Source organism: Lynx canadensis, chromosome B1, assembly GCF_007474595.2.
Source record: "Lynx canadensis isolate LIC74 chromosome B1, mLynCan4.pri.v2, whole genome shotgun sequence".
Taxonomy (NCBI): Eukaryota; Metazoa; Chordata; class Mammalia; order Carnivora; family Felidae; genus Lynx; species Lynx canadensis.
The window spans coordinates 39,960,211-39,980,048 of NC_044306.2; the positions used below are offsets into that span (position 1 = coordinate 39,960,211).

General features: G+C 36.1%; 1 protein-coding gene across 6 annotated transcripts in view; it reads right to left on the minus strand.

Moving 5' to 3' along the window:
• Positions 1–5,182: 5,182 nt before the first annotated feature.
• HOOK3 (hook microtubule tethering protein 3) overlaps positions 5,183–19,838 on the minus strand; it is a 117,642-nt gene continuing 102,986 nt past the window's right edge. For 4 of the 6 annotated variants that reach the window (XM_030312518.2, XM_030312517.2, XM_032592853.1 and 1 more), the window contains 4 exons: positions 17,534–17,638; positions 17,295–17,366; positions 14,670–14,806; positions 5,183–12,178 (listed from right to left, as the gene is read on the minus strand). In XM_030312518.2, coding sequence (XP_030168378.1) covers positions 12,118–12,178; positions 14,670–14,806; positions 17,295–17,366; positions 17,534–17,638 — 375 coding nt within the window. In that variant the 3' untranslated portion in view covers positions 5,183–12,117. Of the gene's footprint in view, positions 14,807–17,294; positions 17,367–17,533; positions 17,639–19,838 lie in introns of all 6 variants that reach the window. The other 2 variants (XM_030312522.2, XM_030312519.2) reach the window with 1 other exon arrangement.

The window sequence follows — 19,838 nt, forward strand, 5'->3', positions numbered from 1 at the left end:
GAAGATATACATAAAACCAAAACACCAAAAATATATGGAACTTCTAGAAGTGATGAGTACACTGAATGGCATTAAAGGCAGATTGGGCATTACAGAAGAAAAAAGGAGTAAATTTGAAGACAGCAATTGAAACTATCCAAAATGAAACAGAGAAAAAAAACTGAAAAGAGATTAATCAGTGAGCTATGGGACTTCAGTTCACTAATAATGTAACCAGAGTTCCCAAAGGAGAAGAGACAGAAAAGTTATTTGAAGAAACAATGGCTGCAATTTTTATAAATTGGATGAAAAATATAAATCTATGGATCCACAAATCTCAATGAACTGCAAGCATTAGAAATGTGAAGAAAAAGTGGCCCCTGGGTGGCTCAGTCGGTTGAGCGTCCAACTTTGGCTCAGGTCATTCATGATCTCTTGGTTTCTGAGTTTGAGCCCTGTATCAGGCTCTGTGCTAACAGCTCAGAGTCTGGAGCCTGCTTCAGATTGTGTCTCCTCCTCTCTCTTCCCCTCCCATGCTGATGCTCTCCCTGTCTCTCAATAATAAATAAACATTTTAAAAAATGTGAAGAAAAATATATACTGGCAAATCAAAATCAAATTGCTTAAAATGTGATACAGAGATTATCTTAAAATCAGCCACAGTAAAAAGATACACTATGTACAGAACAAGCAAGGATGACAGCAGATTCTTACTGGAAGGTGTGGCAGATAGCCTCAAAGACAGCCCTTAATAACTCCACCTGGTGTTCATGCCTTTGTATAATCCCCTCCCTTTGAATGTGGGCTGCACCTCATGACTAGGTGTGGGCACCTTTATGTCTCTCAGAGCTCTCCCTCACTCTGAGGGAAGCAAACTGCCATGTTGTGAGCTGTGCTATGGAAAGGTACATGTGGCAAGAAACTGATGTTGCTGGCCAATAGTAAGACCCAAAACCTACTAACAGTTATGTAAGTAAACTTGAATGTACATTGTTCCCCAGTCCAGCTTTGAGATAACTATAGCCCCTTTGTTATTATTGTAGACATTCTACCTTTTTACTTATTTCTTATTTGAGAGAGAGAGAGAGAGAGAGAGAGAGTGAGAGGGATAGAGGAAGACAGACAGAATCTCAAGCAGGCTCCACGCTCAGCACAGAGCCTGACATGGGGTTCGATCCCATGACCCTGGGATCATGACCTGAGCCAAAATTGAGTCAGATACTCAACTGACTGATCCACCCTGGTGCCCTCCACTTTTCTATTAATTGGTGTTGACATGATACATCTTTTAAAAAATATTTTTTAAGTAACCTCTATGCTCAACATGGGGCTTGAAGTCATGACCCTGAGATCAAGAGTTGTCAACAGCCAGCCAGGTGCCCCAATATATCTTTATATTTTTTTTTGTACTTTTTTCCCACTTTTCTACTTTTAAGTAATTCTGTGTTCATATTTAAAGTGGTTTCTCGGGGCGCCTGGGTGGCTTGGTTGGTTAAGCGTCTGACTTCGGCTCAGGTCATGATCTCACTGTCCGTGATTTCGAGCCCCGCGTGAGGCTCTGTGCTGACCGCTCAGAGCCTGCAGCCTGTTTCAGATTCTGTGTCTCCCTCTCCCTCTGCCCCTCCCCTGTTCATGCTCTGTCTCTCTGTCTCAAAAATAAATAAATGTTAAAAAAAAATAAAGTGGTTTCTTGTAGAAAGTACACAGTTAGGTCTTCCTTTTATATCCTATTCTTTTTTTTTATTTTTATTTTTTCAACGTTTATTTATTTTTGGGACAGAGAGAGAGCATGAACGGGGGAGGGGCAGAGAGAGAGGGAGACACAGAATCGGAAACAGGCTCCAGGCTCCGAGCCATCAGCCCAGAGCCCGACGCGGGGCTCGAACTCACGGACCGCGAGATCGTGACCTGGCTGAAGTCGGACGCTTAACCGACTGCGCCACCCAGGCGCCCCTATATCCTATTTTTTAATTCTGTGTTTAAGCCATTTACATTTAATATGATTACTGATAGGATGAGGTGTAAATCACATTCTTGTTATCTGTCTTCTATTTGGTCTTTGTTCCCATTTCTTTTTCTGTTTTCTTTTGGAATAATTGAGTATTTTTTATTCCATTTTCTCTCCTTTGTGGACTTATTTGTTGTAACTTTATTGTGTTGTTAGTGCATGCTTTAAGACTTATACTACATTTCTTAACATGGTCTAATTTCAAGTGATATTATATTCCTTTTTTTTAATGTTTATTTATTTATTTGAGAGAGAGAGAGAGAGAGCGAGCAGGGGAGGGGCAGAGAGAGAGAGAGAGGAAGACAGAGAATCCGAAGCAGGCTCCAGGCTCTGAGCTGTCAGCACAGAGCCTGACATGGGGCTCAAACTCACAAACTGTGAGAACATGACCTGAGCCAAAGTTGGACACTTAACCGACTGACCACCCAGGCACCCCTCAAGTGATATTATATTCCTACAAGTATAGCATAAGAACCTTCAATAGTGTACTTCCATTTCATCCTTTCCAGCTGTTATGCAAGGGGTGGGGATCTCTGGAAACATGTTCTTTAAAGGCAGTGAACTTTGGCTAGGAATATAGACGCAGATATTCATATTCTCAACAACTTCCTTAAAACATAGTCATAGAAATTAACTATTACAGTAAGGTGTAGAAACATTTAGCTCATTTTTAAAGTTTATTTGGGGGGGGAGTGGGAAAGGGGCAGAGAGAGACAGAGAGAGAGAGAGGGAGAGAGAGAGAGGATCCCAACCATGCTCCACACTGTCAGTGCATCCCCCAACATGGGGCTCGAACCCATTAACGGTGACATCATGGTCTAAGCTGAAGTCGAGAGTCAGACGCTCAACCTACTGAGCCACCCAGGCACCCCTTAGCTCATTTTATATACAATTGGATAAAAGAACTATGAGCATATTTGTGGCTTCAAATTTAGTGGAGTTTTATGTAGTATTTACCTCAGGTTTTGCTCATACTGAAATTATGTACCTGATTGTATACCACTTTGATTGTGCTTGGCACAGGGTTTAAAAGATATGGAAAGATTCTGGCTTCAGAAGTATGATCTTCATAGAAATCTTCCTTCCAATGGCAGCTGTGGTAACTTGGTATTCCTCCATTGAGAAGTGGAGTGTATTTTTGGTCAGCCCTCAGAACCCACTCTAGTCTGTGACAATTTTGACAAATAAAAATGATGCTATGTAGTTTCCAGGCCTAGGTCCTAAAAGCTGTGAAGCTTTCTTTCACCTGGGTCTCTTAGAACTCACTCTGAGGAAGCTAGCTGTGTGTAAGTTCATCTACCCTGAGACTCCATTTTGTGAGTGTCCAAACTAGTCATGTCAGGAGGTTGTGTGTGGAGTTGCCTGATCAGCCCTCAGGTATTCCATCTGTATCAGTCTGGATACCAGATGTGTGACAGAAAGCCTTCAGATGGCTCCAGCCTCAACCATCATCTATCTGCAGCTCAATGAGGGGCTGAGCCCGTCTCCAGATGCAAGAGAGAGATTATATTGTTAAAGCCATTAGGGTTTGGAGTGGTTTGTGATGCAGCAATAACCTGAACAGTATATAAATGTATTTAAGGCAAACTGGTAGGTTTTACCTGAGTGATGCTTCTATTTGGGAACTTTTCTGTGTTGTGCTTCATTTAACCAAATCTTTGAAGGCCAAAAATATTTTGCTTATTTTCTGATTCAACCTACCTTTGTCCTTCACTTCAGCATTAGGAGAGACACTCAGAAAATGTTAAATATATATGGTATCTCCATGGTAATGAGTGAAGAAAACTTATACTTATCTGACATTAAAATGGGCACTATTTTGACTACATAGCTATTTTTTATCTTGGTGCTAACTTCACTTTGAAATTAATTAGCTGATTATTTTAATGTAAATACAATCAATTTCCACACTGCCACTGCCACTTTATCCAACACTAAAGATGTCATATTCCAGTAAGGTTTAGGGTGGAGATGAGAAAAAGGGTGAATTTTAAGGGTGGAAAAGGAGCAGGAAAAGGAAGGAAAGGAAAAGGAGCTCTAATCACCTAAATGGGATGCTTCAAGAATAATGCTTTAGGGGTACCTCGGTGGCTCAGTTGGTCAAGTGTCGGACTTCAGCTCAGGTCAGGATCTCTTATTTCGTGGGTTCAAGTCCTACATCAGGCTCTGTGCTGTCAGCTCAGAGCCTGGAGCCTGCTTCCGATTCTGTGTCTCCCTCTCTCTCTCTGCCCCTCCCCTACTCATGCACTGTTTCTCAAAAATAAACATTAAAAAAAACCCTTTTTTTTAAAAAAAGGATAATGCTTTATATTATTAAAGAATGCAATTACTCTACCATTGGTTATTGCTGTACTGTCGGTAGTAAGGTTGATGGTGCTAATGTGGTAACTCTGAGAGGGGAGAAGCTGTAATGTTTAGCTTTTATCCCTTAAGAACTTTGGACAATCAGCTTACAACTATTAAGAACCAGACTAAATCAAAACAAAATCTCTGATAGGTACTGGAAAAAACCCTCAAAGAATATTTAGTAATTTACAATAAGTCAATGGCATAAACTTTATTATTGTCTAAGATTATTTATTAAAAAAAATATTTTTAATGTTTATTTTTGAGAGAAAGAAAGAACAAGCAGGGGAGGGGCAGAGAGAGAGGGAGACAGAGTATCCCAAGCCAGGCTCTTCACTGTCAGTACAGAGCCCGACATGGGGCTCGAACTCACAAACTGTGAGATCATGACCCTAGCTGAAATCAAGGATTGGATGCTTAACTGACTGAGCCACCCAGGCACCCCAAAATTTATTTATTTTTGAGAGAGAGAGAGAAAGAGAGATAGAGAGAGAGATAAATAGAGACAGAGAGATAGAGAGAGAGAGAGAGAGAGAGAGAGAGAGAGAGAGAGAGAGAAAGCAGGGGAGGGAAGACAGAGAAAGGATGAGAGAGAATCCCAAGCAGGCTCTGCACTGTTAGTGCAGAGCTGGATGTGAGCTCGAACTCACCAACCATGAGATCATGATCTGACTTGAAATCAAAAGTCAGACACTTAACCGACTGAGCCACCCAGGTGCCCCAATGGCATAGTCTTTAAATTGATAGTACACTATGGCAAGTGCCAAAGGCAAGTGGATGAATAGTATTAGATAATTATTAAGTATGTGTTTGTCATGGTTTAAGAGTAAGAAGAAAAATCTACACTGAATTTTTATACAAGTCTTTATTTACAACTTGTTTAACAACTGTACACTTTTTGCAGCCTTGAAAACATTTTTGTACTTGAATGGGAAAATATAGTTTGACCAAATCTTAACTTTATTCTTCATATACATATACATATATTATATGCATACATATAAACATATACATATAATTAATACCATAACAAGTTGGCAGTCATAAAATTAAAATGAATAAGTGATATCAAAAGGAAATACAATATAAGATTTCAAAAAAATTAAAAATCTGTCTTCTGGTGGTTTATTGGACTTAATGTTTCTGTGACTTTAGTGAAAATTTCTTACTGAGGCTAATAAGTCATTCACCTCAGAAAAACAGAAAATCCACCGATCTAATATACAGTAAATGGTTGGTAAACTTGGTAAACATGTGGAAAAATCCTTGGATGCTGTTATGTACTATGTTGCTAAATCTGTATTGATTCCATTGTGAAGTGACAAATTTAGAGTTCTATGTGGTTTCATTTTTGGATTATAATGACAAAGAATGAAGTTGTTGAATTATAAATTCAATAGTCAACCAGAAATAAGAATATACCAAGTAATATCCTTTTTGCCAAAGCTTAACTGCAAGGTGGATAACTGTGATGCCAAATAGGAAACTAACAACAATTCATAGAACAATCAATAATACTTAAGACATGAGTATAAGGCTTTAGAGCTGGGACTGTAATCAATACAATTCCAACTCCAATGTACTAAGGTGTTTTCCAGCTCATCTGAAAAGTTTAAAAAATACTATAGGAAAAAAAAAAAAGCCTTTTCTATCCTCAAATCTTTGATAGAATTTATTAATCAAAATAAGGCAAATTATTAAATTATTAGATATGTTTGAATTTTACCATTCATTACACAACCAAAAACTGGGTGTTATAAATGGTGGGGCAATTGTCAAAACATGAAAACTGCAAAACAAAATAAATCTGGAAATTATTCTAGGTGCAAAGCATTCTGAATTACACATAACCTGTTCACAGCAAAGTTAGTGACAGCAATGACATTTTAGTGCATCTAAATTTTAAATAACTAAGGCTATTAAAAAACAAAAGGCTACTATTTAAAAAAATTAAAAGGCCTCAAATCATTGATTGGCATTTGTGTACAGTCTTTTCCTGTATTTATACTAAAATACTATGTATTTCAAGCATAATGAAAATTTCCCTTAACTAACATGAATCTCTGTAGAACACATATTAAATTAGGCCAACAAGAAAATAATAACACAAACTCAAATCACACCATTTACCGATCTGTACTTGAATGATGATAAGAATTTCATAATTTGCTTGGAATTTGACCTACTGGATTGAGTCTGTTGCCTGATTTAAAACATTTAAAACGGAAGAGGAAAGCATCAGCATCATGACTTCCTAACAGGACGGTTTTAACTAAGTACCAAGCCTACTGAAAAGAGTTATGATTAAGTCCCTTATTTTCATTAAAAAAGTCAAAGATGCATCCATGTGCATCCTTTTCGTTATGTTAAAAAGTAAATTAATAAATACAAAAAAATGTTTCATTAACTAAGTCACTGGAATAAAATTCTTGCTTCGTATATGAAACTGAACTTAATTCACGTAATCCAAGTTATTAAGAGCAAGAAAGTATGAAGAAAACCAAGGAATTATTTGGATCTTGATATTCCTTTAAGGGGGAAACAATCAAATGTGATGTTAGGGAGAAATGTTTAAAGGGACAGAAACAAAAACTGTTGCCACTTTCATTAGATCTATACAGATTTAAAAATAACAGAAGGATAAATGTTTAGCAATTTTTATTTGTGAATAAATAACGCATTCATTGGTTTTTGTTCTATGTGTGTTAGAAACTATGTATCATCAATTTGAGGACTACAAAACAAGGAGAAAAAAGCCTGAAGATACTAAGTTATGATTTATGAAATGATTTAATTTAATCACTTGAAAAGTAAAGTGCTAAGAACCTGTTTAAAAAAATACATTGAAAACTAGTTTCAAAGAATGGGGTTTTGATTTTTCCAGTGTCTTTAAAAAGGGCTGGTATTAATTTTTATATGAAAAACAGCTTTCTTCAACTACGGCAGTAAAATCTAATAGTTATTATAAGTTAACTGAAAACTTTCATTTTGTCCTTGTTTTCTCTTTGGGCATGACAGCACTGTAAAAAGGCATTTTCTGCAATGATGGAAATGTTCTATATTTATGCTGTCCAATATGGTAACCACTATTCATGTGCGGCTACTGAGCACTTGAAATGTGGTTGGTGATTAGAGAGAACCAAAGTTTGAATTTTATTTAATTTAAATGTAAATCACCATGTGGCTAGTGGCTAATAAATTGGACAATGTAGGCCCAGGATCTACTCTTATCTAAATCAGCAAAAGCCACCGGATGGTAAAGACATTTAGAAGGGAACTTATTCACTCAACAACTAAATTAATAGATATTCAAAACATCATATTCTGTCTTTGTGTGTGTGTATGTATGAGCATATTTCTTTTTTAATTTTTTACTTTAGGGGGACAAAAGCAGCTCTTCTCTCAAAGGTCAGGGTCTAGACTTCTCTTATTTCAGTGTTGCTCTCTTCTAGGTGATTTGCTTAAGCAAAGCACATCAGTAGAACAGGGGGTAATACAGAAGAAAATACTACAGAAACTTTTCACAATATAAAGGCATTTCTCTCATGTGAAAGCACAAAACAAAACTCTAAGAGAATGTTCTTATGAGCAAATCTCCCTATTCTTTGGCAGTAATCATGTGTCAATGTTTACATAACAACAAATATTTCACTACTTTTTGACTATGATTTGAGTATTAACATTTTTTAAGTTACAAATGGAAGAGTCCTGATTTCTAAAAATATCTCTGAAGAGAACAAGCTGAAAACTTAGCTACTTTTGAACTTAAGAACAGTCAAGTTCATTAAGCATCTGTTATAGCAGAATGAAGGATATTTCTGGAGCGTTCTGCTACCTTTTCTCATCAACTAACTCCCACCATTTCCCAGATTTTCCAACTTTATGGCTCCTGGAACCTGGCTTTCTTTCTCCTGTCTTTGGGTATAGGCAATGATGAAGAAACTATGAGTTAAGGGCAACTGGTAGGTTTGTATTTTAGGAAACAGCACAACAAAGGTGAGAACTCCCCATGGCTAATGGTCCATCTCTCTGGGAGTCGGGAGGACCAGGAGTGACTTAGTTATCAGGCCAGTGGACACTTCCCCTTTTATCAGGAAGCCTGCTGAGACCAATTCAGCTGGGTTTAAAGGGTTCGTCTAAGCCCAAGAACTGGACTATTCTGGTCTCTCAAAATTGGGTACACACAGGCCATGGGACTAGGTGCCTTCTGGTATTCTCTAATTAACTAGAAGATTGTTTACTTTTTACTAATATAACTCCAGAAAACAAAAGGTTTCAAGGGTGTTGGCATTTGAGAGAATTTGGCCTCATGAGTACTGACTTATACAAGTCTTATTAATGTGAAATATAAAATGCAATTTATGCCCAATAGCCCCAATCCAGCTTCAAATAGATCTTTAGACTTGGATTTTCAGATCCCACTTTAAACATTTCAGGAAGAGTACAGAGCCCATTTCTTTGGGCGATCTTTTACATTTTTCTTAGTGAGTACTCCAAAATAAGGAAAAGACCCTAGCAGAAAAGACATAAATAGAAAATGCCACAGAAAAGTAGAAGAAAAATAATTATCTAATATTAGTAAAGTGCTGTGAACCTTGCAGTAAAGTATAAATAAATGATTAGATAGAACAGTAAATAAAAGACACTCATCTATAATAATGACATATACACACTATAGAATGTATACAGTAAGCACTGCCCATAGGTTGACAAATACACCAAGAATAAACATGAATCCCTTTTATTAATTTTAACAATTGCTAAACTAATTATTTTCCTTTGTCACCTTAGAGATATCTAAAGTGATAACACCTGCTCAGAAGTCTCCCACATACATTAAAGCCTCAACATGCTTTGGTAGTTTTCTTTTTCTCATTTTGAGATTATTCTTGTCATGGTATTTAATTCTTCCTTTAAGCTCTGAGTAGGTAGAATTTAGGACATTTGATAGCCCTTTGGGCCTGAAATTTTGAGGCTATGGACACTTTTTCTGATGATTTCATCTTCAGATCCTAAAGATCTAATTCAGAGCCTGGTGATAACGTATCAGGTACATAAAGACTCTCTTGAATATATTTTTAAAAATCTCTACTCCTGCTTTCAATTTAAACAAAATATTGTGGGGGGGGGGCTACTATGTCTAATTAGGGGGGAACATAAAATTGATCCTAAGGTGTATAAACTAGATAAAGCAGCAGATCTAGAGAAGTCAGTAGTAATTTTCAGCCACCACAGAGTTCTTCTGATCAAATCCAAGTATCCTCAATGGCTTCAAATCACTATCTTAGATTTAGTAATGGGTTAACAGTTTCAAAATAAAAATAGATGCTTTCCCTTCCACTGATAAACGTATAGTTAATATTGTATGCCAGCTAATGCCCACTGAAGGGAGGGACAGTTAGAAACTAAATTACATTTTTGTCTACTCTTCTTTATTTAATGATCATGTAAGAGAGTCAGAAGATTTTATGTAAACTATCACTTGAGGAACATTTGTTAAGACAATGTTATTTTTAATTGTATTAGTACTTCTATCAGCCTGGATATTTGTTTATAATCAGGCCATTTCTTATCCCAATAATACATTCTAATTTCTAGGAATGGATTTGCCTTCACAGTCTTCTGTTACTTCCTCACATTTTTATGCTCACATATAAATACAGCAGACAAACTGATCTTACAGAATATTATTGGAAAATAGAAAAATAATGAAGAGAGACATCACATTAATTGTTGATATGTAATCATTAGGAAACATGTATAGACCCCCCCTACAATTGTTCAAACTCATATACTTGCCATAATTAGGTTCAGGTCTCTTGTTTCTCAAATAAACTAATGTCCCTTTCTCTATCAATTTAATAAACTTCATAAGTTTTTACATTCATAGATAACACGCATGAGTTGGATTGGGTTGATAAAGGGCTGTTTAGCAACAAAATAATCAATAAATTCTTCTCCAGAACATATTCAGTGATTTAGAAGAGATGGATATCATCACGTTTGTGCTATCCTTCGCTTTATAAAAAGGAAGCTAAATATTAATATTTCTATGATTTGGGGGAATAGGGAAGGGCAGAAATTAGCTGTGTCAGCAGAAAATTATTTTGTTTTTTAGGTTCTGAGAAATGAACAGTATTTACTATAAAACTTCAGAAGAATAAAATTATTGTGCTTAAACTGGACAATAAAACATTTTCAATAAAAGGAACATACACCAATTATTATTTAAATATGCTTTATAGAAAGTAAAAAATTGGATGACAGACACATTGAGAATAGCCTTCCTCATATAAAAACTTCATGATATAAAATATTAGAATCATTATAGTTACAAAGAATAAGCTCTGAAACCACTTTCTAAATGTAATGAATCAAATGTACCAAAATAAGCTGCCATTTCGACAGTTGGGACTATAGAAAAAGAGATTATCATTATTGAATGACCCTCTTAACTTAGAAAAAGGGAAAATAAAAGGCATGCTAAAATAATTTTCAAAGATTATGATGCCCCATTTCTTTTGTTAACACACTCCTTCATCTACTTCAGGGCATCACACAGGTTTGACTTTGAAGTATAATCAATATGCTACATGAGCACAATGAGTCCCTTCATCATACAAGGGGGAGAAGTCAATGCTTCCTTCCATAATTTAAGAAATAGACAACAAAAAGCATTTTGCCTTAATGTTGTTATTCTGCAATTAGCAAAAAGCAAAACACCAAGCACTTTCCTCTCACTTTAGGGTCACAGTGTTCTTACCCACAGGGCTGGAAACTAGCTAGGTGTGCAGTAGCTGTGGGTTGTGGGTGCTTTTTCAGATAATCTCACATGTTCAACTGGCAATAACTATAACATTCCAGAGTCAGATCTGGACAATTGGAAATTAAATGCAGAGAGTTAAGATCATTTTAAAAATTTAGACTTTGGTTTCAAGATAATTCTCATTATTGGGATAGGGATTTTCAAGTTTTTAACATGATGTTAGCTTGAAAAGATGAATGCTTGTCTGAGAGCAAGAGGCCCTGGAAGATATTTTGTATCATTAGCTAACAAAAATAAACAAAACTGCTATTATAAGGAGACGTGACTAAACTAGCTAATAAAATGATCTTTTCTTTAGCCTAACTCATCTCTCACTGAACAATCACTTACTGCTGACGTGCTTACATAGTGTGGATTTTCACACCTGTGCAGGGTTAATGAAATGTCAGGGCCAATGTCTGACTGGATAACATCTAGCTTAATTTTTTACAATTGAGCTTTACTGTATAAACAAAACAATAAAACTTCAACAAAATTACAAATGCAAAATTATCCTTATTATAATCTACTCATCTCACATCCCACCAAGCCAATTTTACCAGGCTAGGACTATCAAATAGAAATAATTCAATCTTAATCAATTTTGGAACATGGGTCCTTTATTTAGGGACTTTTTTTCTTGGTTATTATCAAGGAATTAGACAAATGATAAAAAGATATGATTGAATTTTTGAAGCTCTTTTCAGATATGTACAGTTGTATTATTTATTCTCTGTTTCTAGGTGGTAAAACTACAATAGCTGTTGGATTTTTTCTGATTACAAACTTTGTAAATGCACACTGCAGAACATAAATGTTACTCTTAAAAATTTTTTTAGTTATTTACTTTGTATTTTCTTACCCTGGTTAGAAGGAAAACAGAAAATAAAATTTTGTTTATAAGAATTCAACACTGCGGGGATGGGTCACCCCAAGCTAATGCAGTAACACTGTACTTACTCCATTGTGGAGGCCAGGGCTACAGCTCTGTTGTTGTTCGAGCAAACTGTGGCTTCTTGAAGCTACTGTATACAGGGAGTCTGTAAGAATATAGCACAGTATAGCTCACATCTAGATAAAGTGCCTAATGGCTTTTAACTTCCAGACAAACCATGCATCATCACAAACCTCCTGAAAAATTATTAATCATTATTGGAGAAATAGTGATTTATAAATCTCGCCCAAAGCTGGGCAAGGGAAACAAGGTGGTCACTGCTACAGCTCAGTTTTATTCCTGCTTTTTTAAAAAATATCAGAATGTTTAGGAATATAATTTCTGCTATGTAATGCAAGTAATATACTAAACCCATACAGGTACAGTAAAGGAACATGAAAGTTATGAATGTAAACACCAAAATAATAGCATGCAACAGATGCCAAAGAAAAATGAGTAAAACTTGCTTCTAAAAGCCTGGCACCTGGTAGCCTACCTACCAGGTAGACCAGAAGACCAGGACTGGAGCAGTAAACAAAGAACTAAAATTAAAACCTCTCGTCTCATAGGATATAATCCATCTAATAAAGAGATCATAGACTCTTTTTTTTTTTTTTATTTTCATCTATCTTATTCTGCAGGTAGTATAATTTTCAAACAATTTTAATGTTACCAAGGTTAGTGTTCATGCCCTGTTTTAAAACAGCTAAATCCTTATGTTATTTGTGAAATAAGGGGGCAGGGGTAAGAACCATCTTAACTAGTTTTTAATCTTGTACTGTTAAATTGCCTATGTTGATGAGGTCTGCTTAGCCTCCTGAAACCTCACAATGCATTCTACTCACGTGGTTCTCTCCATTATTACTAATTCTTCCTGCTTTATAGTCTTATCAGGCAGAAGCAATCATACTGCACTCAGACCTCTGTACGTAATGTAAAAAATTAGCACAGTGTATGGAGTCATTTCCGTGTATACTCTAATAGCTTTCTTCAAGAATGGTTTCTGAAGACAAATGAAAACGCTACTAATTTTTAGGTCAATTTTCTTACAAAAAAGAAAGTAAGGATTTAAAATCAAACACTTGAATATAGTTTCTGAAAGTTCTTAATTATATTTAACTTGATTTAGAGTTATTCATTTGTATTTAATATACAAGACTAAATGAAACCTGAACTTCCAAATAGCAAGTACATGAAATAAAATCTTTTTAGGTGACGTATCTGAAACCAAAACCAACCAACCAACCAATCAACCTAATTTCAATAATTTTATGCTTAAAAAAAATTGGCTATGGTGCAAGAAAAAGGCTGGAGGGGAACTTAGATATAATTTGGGACCAAATACTTAATATGGAAAGCCAGGCAGAGGCATTTCATTTTCAAATGAATGTTGTTTCACATTTATATAGCACCTTATACAGCCAAAGTGCTTTACAATCTGTCAACAAATCTAAGAACTTTGAGGCAACCAAATACCCAAGAGAATCTATTCAGTGGCTGATTCTTGGACTAGTACATAGAATTAAGAAAAAAATGTTAAAAGACCTGTCATAACATCACATACAAGAAGTCACTTATTGATCTTAAGGACTGATACTACGATGTTAGGTATAGGAATTGAGAAATAGAAGGGTTTATATTAAAGAATAAGTAAAATGAGGTGCAACAAGGAAATTGCCCAAAAGGTAAGGCTACCTGTTACTAGTAAGTATATGAAAAATAAATCTTTTAGATGTGGAGGGTAACTGAAACTGTAAATGTCAGCCGCATTGCTAGAATCTGATCCTCAGTTACTATGATATTTCAAAACAAGAAAAAAATGAATGCACTGCCTGATTTTTTTTTCTGTAATTTCCCCCCAAATAACCTAACCAATCCATTATCTTCTGTCAGCAAACAAGATAGCAAGAAATAATGAAATTTTATGTATGTTTTAAAAATAGTTTCCAAATCTTCGGACAAATTTAATTTCCTATAAAACAACGTGGAAAACTTATTTTTTTCCCTCTGAATAAATCTATCAGGTGCCTTAGGTAACATCGGATTAGCACCTCTGCCAATGTATTTATGTCTTTGCAAAAAGTGCACTTACCAACCATTTTATATAGTAAATATGCAAGTTATTTGAAGTGCATTTGGAAAACAATTGAAAACACAGATTAATACATCATAAAAAGATTAATTCCCTTTAAACAAAGACATTCTTATAAAGCATGGTAACACAGAGGCACAATAAAGAATATAAATTGTATATCAATTATTGGCAGAAAATCTAATTCATTACAAAGCCTACACCATTGGGGAAAGGACATTTTCATACAAAGAAAAGTACTACACTATTATACAACACTTTTAATTGGGCATTTAAAAATTTTTGGCACATTAAAAGGAACTGAAAGGACTACAAAATAAAGAACCAAGAAACTAAAATATTATAGATATAGGAGAGAGAAAGTCCTCAAATGAGAAACAACTAAATATCAACATAAAAGAGACAAAAAATAAGCTGGCTGAATTTCCTGAAATGTTGTCATATGTAACAGAAGTATGCTTTGAATGTAGGATGTTTTTTTATTCTGATGGTAAGACTTGTCTACCTTGCTGTGGCTGGTTGAACATGGCCCGGATAAGATCTTCTTGTGCTGGTTGCTTGTCTTTGCCTAGCCAGAAATGACTGCCCTGAACCTGTACTAGCAAGTCTATCTTCAGCCGCCTTTTTATGCAGGGTCATTCCCTATATAACACAGGAAAAAAAAAAAATCAATATAAAAAAAAGTAGAACATACTCTCACTAAAGAAAATTTCTTCACGCAGTATTTGTCACAATGAATCATAAGGCACAATTAGGAATGTTAATTCTGCTCATTTCAGATTAAAATCTTACAGAGACATTTTGTTCCAATAATTAAGTACAAACTTTCTCTTGGAAAAATTAAGCCTTAATTTTCTGAATTTACAATAATCAAAACAATAGATTACCCATAATCATATATACTTCCTTCTCAAATCAAATGTATAAAGTGATTTCCCAAGAACAAATAGTGCAATTGATTGGTAGGAGTTGATTCACACGTGGTTGTGGAAATCACATGGCTTACTTATTTTGAGTGAAAAGCACAGGTTGTTTCTTAAGGAGGAAAGCCACACTAGGTATAATACATACCTCCACGGTGTTTTTCTTCACTTCAGGCAGGCTTGCATTCTCAAGCAAATTAAGAAAAGTTCCTGACAGCCCACAACAGAGGCCCCAAACCAGAGCTGGGGGTCTTTCTTGAATACTGGAGTAGGATGGTCTACTAGCTTAGAAGGGAGAGGATATAGAGTTGCTGGGCCCAGAGCACCTTACCAGGGGGGAGGAAACCTCTGGGAGCGCACCCTTTCAACTGTTAGTCTATGAGGAGATCAGGGAAATAGTGGTTTTGGTACTTATTTCATAAGCCAGTAAAGAACCTTGGCCAGGGAAACATTAAGAAACAAGAGGAGCTATTTAATCTCACTAGTGATTGGCTACAAGTAAACTGATGGGAGGAAGTGGACGCTGTAACAAGGAAGAAAGTAAGAAATAAGCAACTGAGAACTAAAAGGAGAGCAGGTACATATGCCAAGCAATGTGAAAAGTCCTAGGGCTTTCCTAGAGAAAGGAAAGACTGGCACAGAAGACAGAAGACTAAACAATCAATCTTCCTATCACTAGTTAGCTTCTAGGGAAAACACTGGCCATGGCTGTGTATCTTTAACAGAATCTGTCATGTATACCCAAATACATAACACTTCTCCATTTTCCCAATGAGAAAACCCAGAACGTGTTTTTTTACTCAATTTGAAATCAAAGCATTTAAGAATCTGAAGAAAACTAACAAATATCTATTGGTAATCTTTAATTTATTAATTTGGCTACATATATTAACAAGTTATTTAAAATAAACTTTTTTTTTTTTTTCCATTTTCACATTTCAAGCAACTTATTCAAGTTCTTCAGACACCTTTAAGACCTCAATAGCCACAACTGGGCAATTCTCTGAGATACTTAATGCCTTTTCCCAGTGCCTGTCACCTCCCCTTCCATTCAGTAGTCTGAGATGTAGAATTTTCTGAATGTATGTGTGGCTACCTCACTAGAACATAACTTGTGTGAGACTATTTGGAGTTACTCCTTTACTCTCTGGAGAGCTAAAAATGTTCTTTAATGCCATGTCAAAGAATAAATAAATTTGGTTCTATAACCACAATATGTGAAGTCATATAAATCAATCAAAACTTAAGAAATGACTACTAAGTATTGAGGGGCAGAGTTCCAAGATCACTAACACCAACCTTTAAAGAGGACAAAGGGGACACAGAAGAGGTGGACTCAGAACTAATTCCCAGAGAACTTCCTTAGGTAGTTTTCCCCTATTTTTATTTTTTAATTTTTAAGAAATCTATATTTGTTAATAATAGTATTCTAAACTAATTTGGTTTCTTCCTTTGTTTTTGTAAATTATGATAAGATTTGAAATATGTAGTTTTAACCAAGGCAAATATAGACAAATCATGAAATTGTCTGAGTTTCTGACAAACATAAAATCACATTATTAGGAAACCTGGGGCATTACCCTTGAACACACACTATCAGGTACAACTGTAAAACAGAAACAACAATAACATAACTATAGGGTCACAGGGGGATGATGAAAAAAAATCTGGCTCAATTTCCTGTCTTAGGCAACTAACATTTTGACAAGGCAGAAGTGGTCTTACTGGGAAGAAATACAAAGAAGAAAAAAAGACCAGTCTAGGACAAAATATTGAAAAAAAAAGTACAGCATTCTTCAAAATTCACAGCTATTTATATCCAGAAAGTGTTACTGAAGCCCAGAATGTTGTTGTCCTGCAAAGGCAATGAAATCATTCCACAAAATAAAAGCTACTGCATCTGTGTTTAGATGTTATTAAAGTCCCCTTCCCCTGGAATAAAATGGTTCCGAGAGATAGAAATCAACATCATTTATCTTTCTATGCTGTAGGAATAATGATGTGTTCAAAACGTTGTAACCCTGCTTATAGTGGTTCTCATTTCTGCTTTTCAGTCCTAAGATCAGCATTAGGTTTTGTTAGTGTGTGTTAGGATAGCAATTACTTTCAGATTCATTTAGTGGAATTATTTCTATAATAAAGGTACTATAATAATTATTACATATTCATTGAACTTTGCAATATGTTTTGAAGTGTTATTTCCTTACCAGATTGTACCAGGCACTAACAATATATTTCTCCTCCATTTCTCTTTGACTCTTTGTTTTCTCATATTCTTTCTAAAAAATAAGCACATGTAAACATGTAAAGATGAAAAACAATATTAATAAAATGTAATTAGTTAGCTAAATTCATGGACACAATTGTATACAGCAAGGCTCCTAGAAAATAAAGAATCAAAAATCGAATACCTTATTGTTATTGTATAGTATAGCAAACTACCTACCTCTAAAGAATGGAACAGTCGGTCCCGTTCCTGGAGCTGATTTTTAAGAGCCTGTATTTCTGGTGCTGCTCCTTGATTCTGCTTAGGATCTAAAGTACGGATAACCTGCAAAAAGGAATAAGAGAAAAAAATTTGAAGTTTCAAACTTGCAAGAATGTAACATCTAAGGAAGCAGTTATATAAAAGAAAAAATCAAGGACAAACCTTGTGAGAATCATAAAGCTATCTTACAAGGATACTTTAAAATTTGAATGTATGAAATACTATTCAATTGTAGCTTTCAATTATATAAAACTTTTATCTATGTAAAGAATCAATTTTAAGAAGTAATTCTGGCTTAAAATTAATAAAGAATACTACAACACACATTACTGACAGCTGTGTTCCCTTTCCCTTTCTTCTAAAGTGGCTTAGCTACCTTCTGTCTCTGAGAGAGCTGATCCTGATGGTTGTCACTGTGACCCGATCTCCTACTCTGCCAGTGGCTTGGTTTAGGCATGGGCATGTGATGCACTTCTAGCTGGCCTACTAGCAGTCTTCTGGGGAAGGTCTTTTTGCTTTTTGGCCCAATACTTTTACTATCAAAACTGATCAAACCTAGGGAGAACTTGGGGCGCCTGGGTGGCTCAGTTGGTTGAGCTTCCGACTTCAGCCCAGGTCACGATCTCGCGGTCCGTGAGTTCGAGCCCCGCGTTGGGCTCTGTGCTGACAGCTCAGAGCCTGGAGCCTGTTTCAGATTCTGTGTCTCCCTCTCTCTCTGCCCCTCCCCTGTTCATGCTCTGTCTCAAAAATAAATAAACGTTAAAAAAAAAACAAACAAAAAAAAAACCTAGGGAAAACTTGAAAGAGAGGAACAATAAAAACCCATTTCCTTTAACCCTAATTCGCCAACTGCTGCACTGCCACATTTTGTCTCCACACACACAGACAACTTGCTTGTTTGGGAGCTCCCCCCGCATCACCTTTTTTTAAATGTTTATTTTATTTACGAGAGAGAGAGAGAGAGAGAGAGAAAGAGAGAGAGAAAGAGGATCCAGAGCAGGTTCTGTGCTGCAAGCAGAAAGCCCAATGTGGGGCTTGAACCCATGAATTGTGAGATCATGACCTGAGCCAAAGTCAGATGCTTAACCGAATGAGCCACCCCGGCACCCCTGGGAGCCTATTTTAAAGTAATCAGCATGGGGCGCCCAGGTGGCTCAGTCAGTTGAACATCCAACTTTGGCTCAGGTCATGACCTCACAATTCATGGGTTCAAGCCATGTGTCAACCCCTGTGTCAGGCTCTGTGCCGAGTACTGATCCTGCTTAAGATTCTCTCTCTCTAAAATAAAATTAAAAAAAAAAAACAGAATAAAATAATCTGCAGACCTCATGACATGTAACCCTTTAATACTTCTTAGACTAAGGATATTCTCTTACATAATCACAAGATCATCATCATCTGTAAGAAAATGAACAATTCTAGAAGTCATCACTATGGGTTCCAAATCCACATTTCCACAAGTGTCTCCAAAATGTCTTTTATAACTGCTCCTTCCACCACCAATATAGGACTCAAAGATTAACGCATTACATTTGGTACTTAGATCCCTTTGGGCTCTTTTAAATTAGAACAGCCTCTTGTCCTCCCCCCATACTCAAATGCCTATTTTTGTTTTTTGTAACATTAACTTTTATCCCCAGTTCTTGATTTATCTGATGATTTCCTGAAGGTGTTATTTAATTTGTTCCAATAAACTCATTTTCCCTGGGAACTGAGTTAGGTTTAATAGGTTGCTTAGCTTCAAGTTAAATATTATGACAATGATACTCCATCAGGAGGCATAAGATGTTGGCTGTCCTACCATTAGTGTAGCTAATTTTGATTACTACTTAAGGAGGTGACTGCCACTTATTTTCTACATAAAGGAACATTTTCCTCTTGGTAATTAATAACTATTCTGTGGGATGATCTATTTTGATCACTGCTTCTACCTCATGCTTTTTCTTTGTCAAAGGTTTCTTTTGTTCTTCTGATAGCTCTCGGCGTGAGAAGTCACTGTATATGCACTAAACTGGATGACCAGTGAAACATGATTAGAAAGTGGAGGGGCACCTGGGTGGCTCAGTCGGTTGAACGTCCAACTTTGGCTCGGGTCATGATCTTGGGGTTCGTGGGTTCAGGCCCCACAATGAGTTTGCTGCTGTCAGCATAGAGCTGCTTCGGATCTTCTGTCTCTCTCTCTCTCTGCCCTTCTCCCACTCACTCTTTCTTGTTCTCTCTCTCAAAAATAAAATATTTATGGGGCCCCTGGGTGGCTCAGTCG